Below are 13,953 nucleotides of genomic sequence, written 5' to 3' on the forward strand. Positions count from 1 at the left end.
TATTATTGTTACCTCAATGTAGTGAAAGGAACAAGTCCATCCATCCATTAGTTCTTATTGTGTTTCTGTTGCAAATACAAATCAGCACAGACCTTGTTGGTCTGTGCAGGAGGGCAGTCGTCCAGTCTCACTCCAAACGTCACTCCAGGAGACGGTTTCTTCTCAAAAGGTTTCCTCATCAGGCCCGGGATGCCCTTCCTCCATGTCCCTTTATCCTTAGGAGGGCTGGTGTCATCTGCGGGAACAGTGCAAAAGTTTGATTTATTAGTAACGCTGAAGCAACACAAGATATCGCCTGCGGATGAATAAAGTATTTTGGCCTTTTGATTCGGATAAACGCTCACAGAAAGCCACAGAGGATGTTTTTCTTCTCCTACCTTTGTGCATGTTCTTCCTCTCCTGCTCAGGTTTGGGTGAGTGTGGACTTGTTGCTTTGGTCTCTCCTTTGCCTCCCAGCAGTGTCTGTCTGATGCTCAGCGACTGACGGGAAGGTTTGGGCGAGGGCTCGGTCTTGCTGCCTGTCGGACTGCGTGAGACGAGGACAACAAACGTTACCGGCGCTTTAACTGCACGGCGCCGTGCGGAGGTTCGTTGGGAGCGCGAGGACCTCCCTCCTCTTGGCCTTACCTCATCAAGGTGTTGTACTCCTTGATCTTCCTGCTGATGAGGTCATGGCTGGTGAAGGCTGCGTTCTAAAAAAAGAAAGAAGAGGAAGGAAGGAGGGAAAGGAGAGCAGAGCAGACAAAAGATGGTGGTTCAGGCATCAGGTGCAGCAGTCCCCTTCAGCCCTCTAACAGGCCTGCTGCTATCAGGTGACACAGGTAAGACTGTTGGAATGCCACAGTATGGACCGTGACATTAGACCCTCAAAAGAGGGAAAAGGCTGAGGTTTCTGATGGGGGGGGGCCTATTTTAGACACAGTGGAGTTAATATCCAGCCATGCATTTTTCAGTATATCCTTCGTGATGTAGCATTTGGGATGTGTGTGAACTTCCTGCAAACTAAGATCGACAATTAAAGTTTAATTTTATGCAAATTAAATATTAACATAATGACAATGACCCTGACTGCTATATAGGGCTGCTTGTTCTGCTCCATTTGTGGGCAGCCATTTAAATGAACAATGGATTATTGTGCAGTATTGTAGGCAATGTCCCAACATGTACAGCTCTGATACTCACCTAATTAACTGTAGAGCACATCATGCCAAAGGACAGAATAAAAACATTCCACATCACGCTGAACCACCTCATCCAACAGGTCTGGGCCACACTTTAATTGTGTTCGTAGGTACTTGGGCTCTTAAATTACTCGTTCATTTCACTGACATAGCTGTTGGTGCCGGTGGTTTTGGCACGAGGTTCCTTTCGTCATACCAATGTTTTGCACAGCAGTTTGAATGCACGAGTCCTACCTACCTCCTCATCCAGGTTGCTGTTCTCCTGTATGACTCTGATCCAGGCCAGCATGTCCTCGCGGTCCTCGGCCTGAAACAGGTACTCGCAGTCCGATGTGGTCAGCCGCAGCACGTTCTTGCGCTTGGTGTCGCTGTAGGAGATGTCAATCAGACAGGCCTTCAGGCTGATTGGCAGCGGCTCGTCAACCGCTTGGCAATTGGCATGAGCCTGTCCCTCTTTTTTGTCTTTATATAGGCACAGGTAGTTGCCTCTCAACACGGCGTACATCTGTTTCCAAGGACGAATACCCCCGCCAACACGCTGCAACGCAAAAATAAGGAGAATTCAACTTTTTTTTTCTCCCCACCTACGTCAAAAATGCTGCTATTGAAGGTGCAGTAACACAAAAGCAGTGCCTTAAGGACAAAGTGACACTTAATGCAATGAGGCCACAGCCAGCAGACAAAAAGTCAGACAGTAGATACAAGTAGATACAGTGAAACAAGGCCAGAGCAGTAACTGTTTATACACCATGTCACATGGACCTACAGGAGGATACTATGATTTCTGTGCCACGTTACGTCACATGAAGCCGACATTGAGAGTCCGTGCACACCTTGCCCTTGTCTGTGCTTAGCTGCTTGAAATGCAGCAAACCCTCCTTAGTGGCGTCACAGAAGACATCGGAAGAAGAATCCCTCCTGGATCCTGAATCTTCAGAAGATCTGTCCACTGCCTGTGAGGATCAATAATGTCAGGAAGCTTCCCAAAAACAAACAAACATCCTCTGCATCACTTATTTTCCAATTATTGAGCTTGATGTTGTTTTTATAGCCATCACAATTTTACAAACGTCTTATTTCAGTGAAGGTGGTTTTATCTTCTGGGTGTGAGCTAATGAGCTGATAACCCAGTCATGAAACAGGTGCACGCAGCTGATAAAAATGCAGACAGGACTCACCTTTCTAAGTCCTTTCAGACCAGGTATTAATGACCTCCTGAATGGAAGAGATAAAAAATGTTATTACATATCCATTGAGCAAAAAGAGATGAATAATTTAAAGTAATTTTTGGAGCAGTGTGGACCAACGTGAGAAATAAGGGTGCTCTTAACACCTGAACCTGTTTGGTTCAGTTCATTTGCAAAAATTCAAAGCAAACTCCGGGACAGGTCAGGAAGACAAACTGGCCACATAAATTCAAAAGATCAGTAAATAAAAAAATAATCAGTCTGCTGGTTTTGGGTAATCGAAGAAAAACTCATGAAGTATCAAAGTTATGCCAGATGTTTTTGGTAAAAGTGAGTGAAACACACTAACAATTCCGTTTATTATGTATTCCAAAATATGTGCCTTTATGGTTTTGTTTGGATGTTCGTACTGTATTATTCATTAGCAGTGGCCAGAATGAGGCTGGTGAAGCAGGATTAAAGGCACCAAAACTGTCCCGGACCAGGACAAACACAAAAATGTCTATTTATTTCCAGGATCCAGTCGATAAACAAAATTGCAAGCGACTGTAATTGTTTGTTGTTCAATTTCAACAAATAAATCCTTCAGTCTTTTGTGTGCTGACACTGCAGTGGGGAAAACTCACCCTCTGCTTTCTTCCCGGTAGTTATCCAGGCCTTCGTCGTATGACTTGGATCGCTCTGTTTTTGAACCCGAATCTGACTCGATAATTGTGAGACGGAGAGAATCTATTAAGAGAGGGTCAAACGATAATTTTTAAAGTGAGCTGAACTGTCAAATTCAGTGACTGTCACAGGCCTGTTCTGCCGCTCGGGCACTGAATTAATATGAAATATAAAAAAACACCTTGGTCATGAGACAGCTGTCGTCGAATGAGAGGGGATGGGGAGGGGGGGCTGGGCGGGATGGTGGTGATGATGGGAGCTCCAGCTATCACAGCACAGGCAGGAATGTGGGAGCTGTCCTGGTCAATACTGGGACTGGATGGTTCATCTAAGGACAGAAAAAAGGGGGAATTAAGGAACACGGCGTGGCAGCACTCAGCTAAACTCCTCCCAAAACTGCTACTGCCAATCATAACAGATTCTTCTAAACACACTGAAGAAACCAATTACAGTACTGATTGCTAAACATTTCCTATGTTGCAGCTGTTTCTGGATGAAAGGATGGAAACACACTATAAAATACGAGAAAGAGCGATTAGAGGTTTTTCCAACCAGTGAGCATCTTTATGGACATCTGTGATATGAAGCTGTGACAACATCAGACCTCCTTCAGAGCACCAAGCACATTTATCTCTGGGTGCTGACAGTTTAATTAGCTAGCTGACCAACTGTTAAAGGTGATACAATCATCCAGCAGCCTGAAATCAAGGACCAAGAAATAAATAAGTAATTTGACGTGCTGAATCTTACATTTTCACGTGCCATCTGGGGAGGAACACCATTCAAGCCTTCTTACCCATATACAGACTGAGTACAGAGTCAGATGTAAAATAGGAAATTCATTCTATGTTTAAGTTTTATTCATCGCCGTGACTTGAGCATAAATAAACATTTCACCAGACAGCTATAAAACGCTGTGATAAGGACTCATGGCTGAAGCAAACTGACACAGACAGTGACGCAGCCAACCTGAGCCACGACTTCCAGCTCAGATAACCTGCACTTTCCCTTTTCAATACACACATGTAAAGCAGTCAGCAGTGTGTCATAAAATCTGATATGCAATATCTACAGCATGGCAAGCCCTAAAAACAAATGAAGACACATGCACAATGAACAAACACTTAAACTGAATCATATCGGTGACTGAAGAGCCAAAGAGGTGCGACTGAAAAGTCATTTCACTTTGTTTGCCTGTTTAGATCCTAAAAGTTGAGAAATGATCTCGAAACACCAGAATGAAACTGTGTCTGTTCTTTCACTTTGTGGAAATCCCACAGCCTCTACTGCAAATATACCATCACGAGTCAAAAAGAACTGGAGCAAAACAGGTCTAAATGATTCAATTCTTCTAGATGCCAGAGCACTGATGCAAAGACTTTTGACTTCCAATGGCACAATTTAATGCGAAACATCTGATCTGGCTTGTTAGTTGTATACAGATCACCGCTGTGAAATCTCTCTCTCCCCACAAACCTCAAAGACATCTCCCATGGCACCACAGCCCTCATTTCTTCCAAGTGAGGCAGATGCCTATTTCATTTAATCACTTGTTTGTATACCTCTAATTCTGTTTCTGGGAAGACAGCGGCTGCAAGTGATGTCGGACACGTACCGTGTCAGTTTCAGATATCGAGATAAAGACGTAGTTTTCAACAGAGCAGTACAGAGCCGACGACCTTTAAAGGAATAGTTGCACATTTTCAGAAACATTTTTGCTTTGAAATGCAAAAAAGAAAAAACCAACGGCATTTTATTTTTCCAGTAAATGTGAAGTTGCAGTCAGTTGCTCTTTCTGTTCAAAATATCTTGTACTGTTACTGATGTGGGTTTTCATACCATAAACAAATATCATACTAATTAGTTATATTCAGAAGTGGATTTTTTTTAAGCTAAGCTAACAGACTCCAGGCTCCAGCTAATGAGAGGGGGCAATGACTTATCTCTAGACAATAACTATATTTCCCAAAATGACAAATTACAACCATTGCATGTGATTAGGGGAAGAAAAAATTATAAAAAAATAAAAAACAAAACATGCTTTGATGTTTTCCCAAAAAATGGTATCAAATGGTATTAAAAAAACAAAACGAGGAAGTGTGATGATGAAATCTAACCTACATCCAAATGCACCAAGCTGAGATGCATTTGTGGGAAATAGAATGAAACTGTGCAGGTTCTGGGAGACAAAGATAGAAGAGCGACTCCAATCGGCTGATTGTGACTCATCGCTGAAGACTGGAGATGCAAGGTTGAGTTCAAGCTTATTAGTTTCTGTCCGCCAGTAAGTTGGCGCAGATGTGAGATGAATCAGAAGAAGCCACTTCAAAGAAGACTGATGAACTTCATTTTAAACACCATAACAAATAAAGAGCAGCACTAAGCTCCACTGTGATCTATTTGCTTTTCAGTTTCTGAAACAAAACACAAAGAAACAGATTCCTAAACGTCATAAACAACAGGGGGCCTAAAGTGACGGCACAAACAGAAGTTTGGAGCTGTACAACGAAACCATACTGCTGTTATGTCACACTCCATTAGGATGATGGTCTTGAGTTTCTCTTGCTGTACTGGACTGAGTAAAAATATGGGGCGTTTCAGGGAGTGGTTGGAGTGTACATGTGACGGTGAGTGTGAGTGTGTGTGTGTGTGTGTGCTGCTCTGCACATAAGCTTTGAGTTAGTTTTAATACGTCATGGTCGCCTGCAGCACAGTGTCACACTGACACAATATCAATCTGAAGAACTCTGACCATCCAAACATCCAACTAAGGTGTTCTGCTGTTACTGAAACTTAAATATGCACTGTGTGTGTTTTTTGTTCAACACAACACAACTCCGGTCAAAGCAAATACTTCAAGGAAATTGATTTCCTTGAAGTATTTGCTTTCTTCTCATATTTACTTCTACAACTCAAGGAGACATACATACAATCCTGGACTGAAATACCAGTCAAGTGTGGGTTTTAAATGTGGCTCATACCAGCAGAGCTCTTTGACCTCAACAGCTGAGTCCCAACAGGATGATTCCACCTTAAATGTGGAAAATGACACTCTGGATGACATTTTAACTGCCTGCGATGTACTACAGACAGAGATACACACCCTCTCTTTTGCAACTGCAGTCTAGACTTTCCCTCATGTGAATGAGTTCTAACTACAATCCCTGATTGAAGTTCAGTCTATCCTCTGAAAAGTATTTCCCATTTGGAACGTACAGCAGATCGATCTCATTCACAGAAGGCAGGTGTTTCCATATATACATAACATTTTTATGTCATAATGGCTCAAGACTGATGGCGGTCTTAACAAAAGCAGCAGTAAGCGGGAATTCCCCTCATTAAAAGACTAAAATTAGGAGCATTTCCTGATTTAGATAAGGAAATGTCAAATAAATTCATAAACAAGATAAGGAATTGTTATAATAGTTGATTAACTTCTGCTCTTCGCTGGAGTATCAAGGTTCAAAGTGTCAGCTGTCTGAAAAATGATTACAGTTCTGGATTTCATATTGAAAATATTTAAACAATGAGTGAGTAATAATAAAATTTTTTCACTGCTGCTAACATCACGTGACATTTTACAGGTCTGCTGTTGCGAGGTCCAACTGAAGCTGGCTTTTAAAATTGCAGTCTTACCTATGAAAGGGATTGAATCCAGGGAGTCGTCCAGGTTATTGGAGCCAGACTTCAGCCGCGTGTCTCCCAGCCTCCTCAGGTGCATCTCCCTACAGCCGTCATTAGACATCCAGCACACGGCGCCATCTTCGGAGCCTGCCTTCACCAAGGGTGGTGACTTATGAGTCCCTCCTCCATGGTTGTCATTGACAGCTAGTACGTAGGACGGAGGACGAATGTGAGGGGGGCCGGAGTTTTTGTCCCTTCTTAGGACTACGACTGTTGCATCGGGTCCTTCTACACCCTCTGCAAGTCCGCCATTAGTCCGTGCAGGTATGCTGCCGAAGCTGGAGGTTTCTCTGACCTTTGGTTTTTGTGTCACAGCTCCATTTGTGGTGGCACTACCAGAGGTTGCGGGTACAACTCCGCTTTGTTGTTGTTTCTGCATGGGCAGTTTAGAAGATGGACCAGAGCAAGAGGAGGACCTGGCTGCCAACCCAGCCTCCAACCTGCTCTCCATTTTTAGACTGTCAGCCCTGCCCCTGAGCTGCAGGTGCAGAGGGGAGGGGTATCCCAGATGGTTCCCTATGGTGGCAGCTCTTTGGTCTGTGGTTTTATTGGAGGATAAGGCAGGCGAAGGGTCTGAGATGGCGTTTTTGACCGGCAGACGTGAAGGTCTCATTATGAGACCATCTGTCCTTGGTGGCAGTGCAGAATCTGTCGTACCTTTAGTAAACACAGGAGCAGCTAAAGGTGAGTTAGATAGTCCACTTCCTCGCGTGTCATCCTCCTGTCCAGCGAGACTCCTGTTTAGATGAGGTAAAGTCTTCAGGCCTGATGCCTGCCTGCCAGCCCTGTCTTCCTCTCGCCGGCACATCAGCAGCCTGTCCTCAAACTCCACCCTGTCAACCCCACTTGACTCCGCCGGCCGCTGGATCAGATAGTCACAAGACCGCGCCCGAGGTTTCGTAACTCCTGATGAGGTGGAGAAGGGGAGAGCATCCTGGGAAGCACTCCGAGGCCAGTTCCTAGTTGGTGTTTTCCTGTCCGTCCCACCTCCAAGCCTCTCTTGGGAGACGCTTCGTAATGGAGTTGTCACCGCAGTACCCTGGTTACTTGCATCCATCCCACGGTCATTGGATGTGCTCCTCTGTCTGACCTGGGAGCCCAGCATTCCTTTCTGACTGCTGTTTGGAGGTGGTGCTGTATGTTGCTGGGCGTAGGCAGAACTAGAATTGGCGGCCGCACGTAAACTATCCAAGCGCTCCTGGATGGTGCGACAGCCATAGGTGTGCAGCCTCTTGGCGTCAATATAGTCCTTGTAGGTGGTGTAGTTTCTCCAGTCAATGTTCTGGTGTGGGGAGGTGGTAGGCGCTGTGGGAGAGGGGGAGTAGTGGTTGGCACTGGGTGAGACGGCAGTAGAGAACGTGTCCGGTGAGGCGGCAGTGAGAGGTGCCCGTACAGATGGAGACAATTGGTCAGGATAAATCGCACCAGGTCGAGAACTTGAGGAAGGGGAGTAGACTGGGGCTTCTACAGGACGAGAAGAGGGGTACTGCAACTGTGCACCCCCAGGTACTGAGGGAATAAGGGGTCTGGGCCTCGCTGGGCTGGAATCTGCTATTGGACCATACCGGTTTTCCTCTGTCCTGTGGCTGGGGCCAGCCCGAGCCACCCGGGACCCCCTGTCAACTGGATCAGGAGTCATGGCTATTGTCCTCACATTGTCGTTACAGACACACACTACAGACTGAGGCTTTGAAGTCTGCTGTGGGGGAGGCGGAACAGGGATTTCCACTCGATAGCTCTTTTCAGCGGTCCCTCCTCGTCTTCCTGGTCCCTGAGCTGGCCCTCGGGGGGTCTCGCTGACCGCAACAGGCTCTGAAGACTGGGCCATGCCCGCCGCCTTAACTTCTATCCGAGGGTAGCATATCGGAGGAGGCTCGGGGATGTTCTGGGCATTTCCGCTGTATGCTTCATTTCCTTTGAGGTATGCATCCTGGGAATACGCCTGCAAGAGATTATAGGACATTTTGTCACTCTGGATGCTGAGAGGTTTGAGTGCTAATACAGATCACATTTAACCCCCAGGAGGACATCACACCCACCCAGGGATGGGCAGCTTCAGCCTTTCTTTAAAGGCTTACAGGAAATATACAGAACAGGGAGAGCTGCTTGTGGGGCAATCAGACTTATGCAATAAAAACAACTGCTGCACACTCAAATCCAAAAATAGCCACAAGTACAAAGACCATTCTATTTCTTTCTCGTACAGAAATGTCATCCCTTCTCTTTCCTTTTCAGAAACTATAACTCAACCAATTCTCCCCTATAAATTCTTCAGTGACAGCCATGTAAAGTACCTCAGCTCCACCACAGCAATGTGGTTCCTCACATTTTGGGAGAAGTGACAGAATGATAATCCAGGAGTCACTTACTGACAGGTCTTTGTTCAAAATGATGAGATTATCAGCAAAACAAACAGTGTCACTACATTCCCTCAGAGAAACAGACAGATATACAATTGGATTGTGCTGCTCTACATAATAAAACAACAGCATCCCAGCACTATTTATCCAAAGCAAACAACTGCTGATTTTAACAGCTGCTCTTTTTTTTCCTACACGAAGGTAAACAAATGTTACAATATGCCATTACACAAATTAACTCCTGTGAAAAGAAACAGATGTGGAGAAAAAGGGATAGCCAGAACAGCAAATAAGAAAAGAAAGAAGTCTGGGAAGTCAGAATGAAACCTTGAGCCAGGAGTTAGGATTAAGCTGGCAGGGTTTTACCCACCTTTGGTACTGAAGAGCGAACCCTGAGGCATGAGGAGAGGGTGAACAGGGGACGCCTCTGCCTGCTGCTGGCAGCTAAACCTACTTCTGTCAGCATGGCTCTACAACTCCTCTGTGACTATGGAAACTAAGGCACTTTTCTTGATTAAAATGTGGAGAGAAAAAAAATACTTTGACTGTTCCTGTAATAATCCTGCTCACTCGTCAGTGAAGTATCATCATGGAGTTCTTCAGAAAAAAGAAACATCATAATCCCTCATCCTTTCAGCACAACAGCTCTTGAGAAAATGAAAGGGAGAGAGTTATTGTACTGGACTTTAATCGATGGCACTCTACCTAAGGTGTCAAGTTACGACTGCACCAACAGCAGCAGCAGTAAGCCTGCAGCCTGGTGCCTCCCTCAGGATTTGCATAAACCATACAATGGAATTGAAGCCAATTTCCTGGACGAGGAAAGTACAGCGCAAACTGCTGACATATGATGTCAGGATATTTCTTTCTCAGTGCACACAACTTTCACTCAACCTGCCACTCAGATGTAGACAAAAAAAAAAAAAAAAACACATCCCCATCTACATACACAGCAAACACATTGTTAAGGATGGGTTTGCCACCTTCTATGTGCATAAGTGCAAACTCCCTGAGTGGTTTAAAAGTAATAAAAGCTGTCAATCATTTGAGAAGAAACACTTAAAGGAAAGTGATTAGTTAGTGCAGGCTCCCTTCTTACCAAAGCTGTGATATCCCTGGAAAACTGCAGTCCACAGGTTAGAGAAGGGCAAGCAGAGAGGAAAAAAGGGAATAAAGAGAAGTAAACAGGTGAGCAGAGAAAAACGAGATACAGGTAACTCCTCTGACTTCAGTCCAGGCTAAAAATACATCCCGCTGTGGGAACGCTGAGCAGCAAAGTAGAAGTGGACTTCATCTGCGTTTGATGTCCTTCACAGACCTGAATACCTTCTGAGTTCCTGTACATCCCCATTGCTCTCTCGACCCACAATGCTTTTTCCTCCGCCCACAACGCAACTGCTGTCAGGATTCAGTGGCAAATGTATTCTGCTGGCTTTCCCGCTCCCACCGGTGCTCAGCATTTCTTTCCTTTGGTCTGTCACTCTCACCTGCTCACGGCGGTCGCTCCCCACTCCCTCTCGCTCTTCACTTCCCTTTCTGTCAGCTCCTCTATCATATGTTCACTTTGAATTGGCCATAATCTCACGCTTGCCTGATCTAGCTCGCTCGCCCCTGTAAACAGTGTACTGAGAGCGGTCAGCTGACTGCAGCTGTGATCCCTCTGGTAGTGAGTGGGCCCAATGTTTCCCAAAACACAGAAAAACACATTCAAAAGCAGACATGGAAACATTGACATGTCTCCAATAACTTCACCAAACCAATATCAGTGGAATGAAATTAAAACTGGCACATCCAGCTCTAAATTTAACTTCTAACTCGTTTGTTCTTCAGTGGGTAGAAATGGGTAATTGCTTCTTTTAGAAAGCCCCAGCCTTGAGAGCGTGCAGTCGTCGCAAAATGCCAAAAGCAAGTTTTTGTGGCTTCTGCTAAGCTGCGGCCGAGCTAACAAGCTATGTGAGGAATTTAGCAACACAGTGGGATCTGATTCAGCTCTCTGCTCCAAGAGAGAAATTCCCAAACGGAGGTGAATAACGTGTGGCAACTGGTTTGACGTGGCCTGGCGCTTTTTTATCATCTGCTGGGCCATGGACCCTGACTGATGCTGTGGGCTGGCTGTTTGCACCAGTGAGCTCATCCCGGTGATGGGAAGCGGATCTGGCTCTAGGCTCCTGTTATTAGCTTTTTTTTTTTAACTGAACAGGGAAGTTAAACACAAAAAAACCCCTACACCCACATCCAACTGATGAGAGACAATCCGAAGCCCTTTACGAGGAACTGCAGCATCAGTCAGAGTTTAGAAACACTGACCCCGTCTTCTTATGGGAATAATTGTTGCAAAACTCGACTGACTCAGACCGGACATGTTATGGCATGGAGCAGTCCTGTGATCTAAACCACTGACCCACATTTCGGTGTTTTTCCTTATCTTAATAATGACATCGTTGCTTAATCAATCTTGTCAGGACAGTTCAATGAGGATAATACAAGTATTCAAACGTTCAACCAGAAGATCAAGATAGAGAATATTTTTTGGGGCAAACAGCCGCTGTAGAGTAGTGACTGTAGGCAGAAGGCTTTAGTTTCATTAATGAACAGAATTTAAAACCCATGCTTACTTTCTTTGAAATGTATTTTCCATTTATGATTTTAATGTCTGTAAAGCACTTTGAATTGTCTGGTGATGAATTGTGCTCCACAAATAAATTTGCCTTGCCTTACTAATTATATCCAGCGATATTTCTTTCTTCAGCAGCATCTGCCAGCAATCTTTAGAGGTTAAATCATTTCCATCAGCAGCTCACCACTGTTGCATTTACACATTACTCCGACAGTAAATAGTGCATTTATAGGCTATTACTCTCAGCTGTGGATCAATACGCATTTGGTGCTTTAGTAAGTATTCAAGCAGCCAGGCGGTGAATATCGGATCAACTAAAAATAAATGATCATAACAGACACATATCACCAAATGCAACAGCATGGCTCACTAATGTGTTTGTTGGTATTTGGACAATGACGGCGCTCAGTGGCACTCAATACATCAGGCTGTGTTCACATAATAGCTGTTAGTTGAATTAAATTAATTGTTTAGCTTGATGTTTCATGGGATTTATCACCAATCAGCCAAATATACCATATCACTGCAATTTTACCTCCTCCTTCGGCCATAAAGTGACATTTTTAGCCAGATTGTAAACAAGAGACGAGCGACAAAGGGCACAAAAATAAACATCAAAACTTTCTGTTTATGTATGTTTATAGATGATAAAGAGTAAAATGAATCCACACTTACCAGCTGCAAAATGTCCTCATCTTTTGGCATCACACAGAGTTCCAGGGAGGCATCGCTGATAGACATAAAGGTGTGGGAGGTGAGAGAGTGAAAGGGAGAGAAAATGGAAGATAAAGGGGGGCTGTTAAAATGCATGAAAGTCCATGATGCCTCAGAGAAGAAAGACTTCTCAGGAGGAAGTATTAAGTCAAATATGAACTTCAACACTTGCAGCATGTGATACATGCCAGTGATAATTTCTTAAATAAGAAACTCACTAAATACTACAGAAACATTTTGTTGTGTATTGGTAAGTAATTTGAATCAGGGCAAGATTTCGCTCTTATTCACTCCCACCATGTGTTATTATTACCCCAAATACCAAGAAAATATTTGTTTATCCCCTGGGAACAATTTGGAGAACTACTTTATCAGTTGAGTCTATTTTTAAGCAGTTTGTCAGATAAAAGCTATTTAAAAATGTTATGTTGGGTTAGGGTTAGCATATTCTTCACTATTTTAGACAATGATCAACTTGATATTGTCGGAATATCTGTCACAAGGTTGAGTTAGAGGGTGGAGAGGAAGTCACAGATGACATGCTGTAAATTTTTTATTTATGCACTTGTGTGTAAATGATGTGGGGCCCATTGCTGCTCGCCGGTTTTACCTGGGTGGTGATCCAGCCTTGCTTCAAATGAAGCATGAAATGAAGCAGAGATGGCGATCTTACCTGTTCTGGATCAAGGCTATGACTTGTGAGTAGGTCTTTCCAATGATGCTCTCTCCATTCACCTTCACAATACGATCCCCTGGACAGACATGGAGAATAAATTACAAGTCTGCCATTTACTGCAACAACAACATAACAGTCTCTGCGCTGCTGGATCTGTGAACTCAACAGTTTGGAACAATTATCTGGAGTCCAGTCAATGTGATTATTGACCAAGAAAACCACTCTGCAGTTCCCTTTTCCAGCACAAACACAAATCTATTTTGGATCAAAGCAGAATACCCATAAATGTTTATTTAAAGGGCCCCATGTTAGGATCCATTCAAGTTTTCTGAAGATGGCCATCTTACAAGACGAGAGGCAAGGTGAGCTGCGGGGAGAAACTGAATGATTGTGGGAAAATATCCCAGCCCCAATCCCAGGAGAGGATAAGAGAGGAGATAAGAGCATAAAGCTTGCAGGGTTTGTCTGGGCCTCTTGACATTTCCTGTAATACAGAGTGCTAACCTGCCAGTAATGCTTTAAGTATATTGTGCTGAGCTTAATCTGTCACTACCATTTCAGAGAAATTAAAAGGAGAGGTTTCATTTTCTTCCACTCGAGGAGAGTTTATTCATCTATTTTTATCCTTCAGAATTTGAAATTATTTGCAGACTAATAAGGAAAATATAGTGGGAGGTGGAGAAAAACAGAATCAAGGGAAGGTTGGAAAAACAGTGTGCATATTACACTTTGTTCAACCTCCCACGATGGAGCCATCTGTTATTTTGTAACCCATCTCTGTTTTCTTTGGCAGGTTACAAGGAAGTGGAATTACCTACAAAAGAAATGTGAAGAAAATCTTGGCATCAAGCAGCATTTCGAGGTCAGA

General features: G+C 44.0%; 1 protein-coding gene across 4 annotated transcripts in view; it reads right to left on the bottom strand.

The window, feature by feature from the left end:
- Positions 1-13,953, bottom strand: part of arhgap21a (Rho GTPase activating protein 21a) — a 67,467-nt gene that overhangs the window by 8,069 nt on the left and 45,445 nt on the right. For 2 of the 4 annotated variants that reach the window (XM_029529001.1, XM_029528999.1), the window contains exons 5-15: positions 13,083-13,161; positions 12,371-12,425; positions 6,671-8,660; positions 3,216-3,362; positions 2,995-3,097; positions 2,360-2,396; positions 2,015-2,134; positions 1,420-1,719; positions 628-692; positions 378-526; positions 93-235 (exon numbers count right to left, since the gene is read on the bottom strand). In XM_029529001.1, the coding sequence (XP_029384861.1) occupies positions 93-235; positions 378-526; positions 628-692; positions 1,420-1,719; positions 2,015-2,134; positions 2,360-2,396; positions 2,995-3,097; positions 3,216-3,362; positions 6,671-8,660; positions 12,371-12,425; positions 13,083-13,161 (3,188 nt within the window). Of the gene's footprint in view, positions 1-92; positions 236-377; positions 527-627; positions 693-1,419; positions 1,720-2,014; positions 2,135-2,359; positions 2,397-2,994; positions 3,098-3,215; positions 3,363-6,670; positions 8,661-9,448; positions 9,587-12,370; positions 12,426-13,082; positions 13,162-13,953 lie in introns of those variants that run through there. The other 2 variants (XM_029529000.1, XM_029529002.1) reach the window with 2 other exon arrangements.

This window comes from Echeneis naucrates, chromosome 20 (genome assembly GCF_900963305.1).
Source record: "Echeneis naucrates chromosome 20, fEcheNa1.1, whole genome shotgun sequence".
NCBI classification, from domain to species: domain Eukaryota; kingdom Metazoa; phylum Chordata; class Actinopteri; order Carangiformes; family Echeneidae; genus Echeneis; species Echeneis naucrates.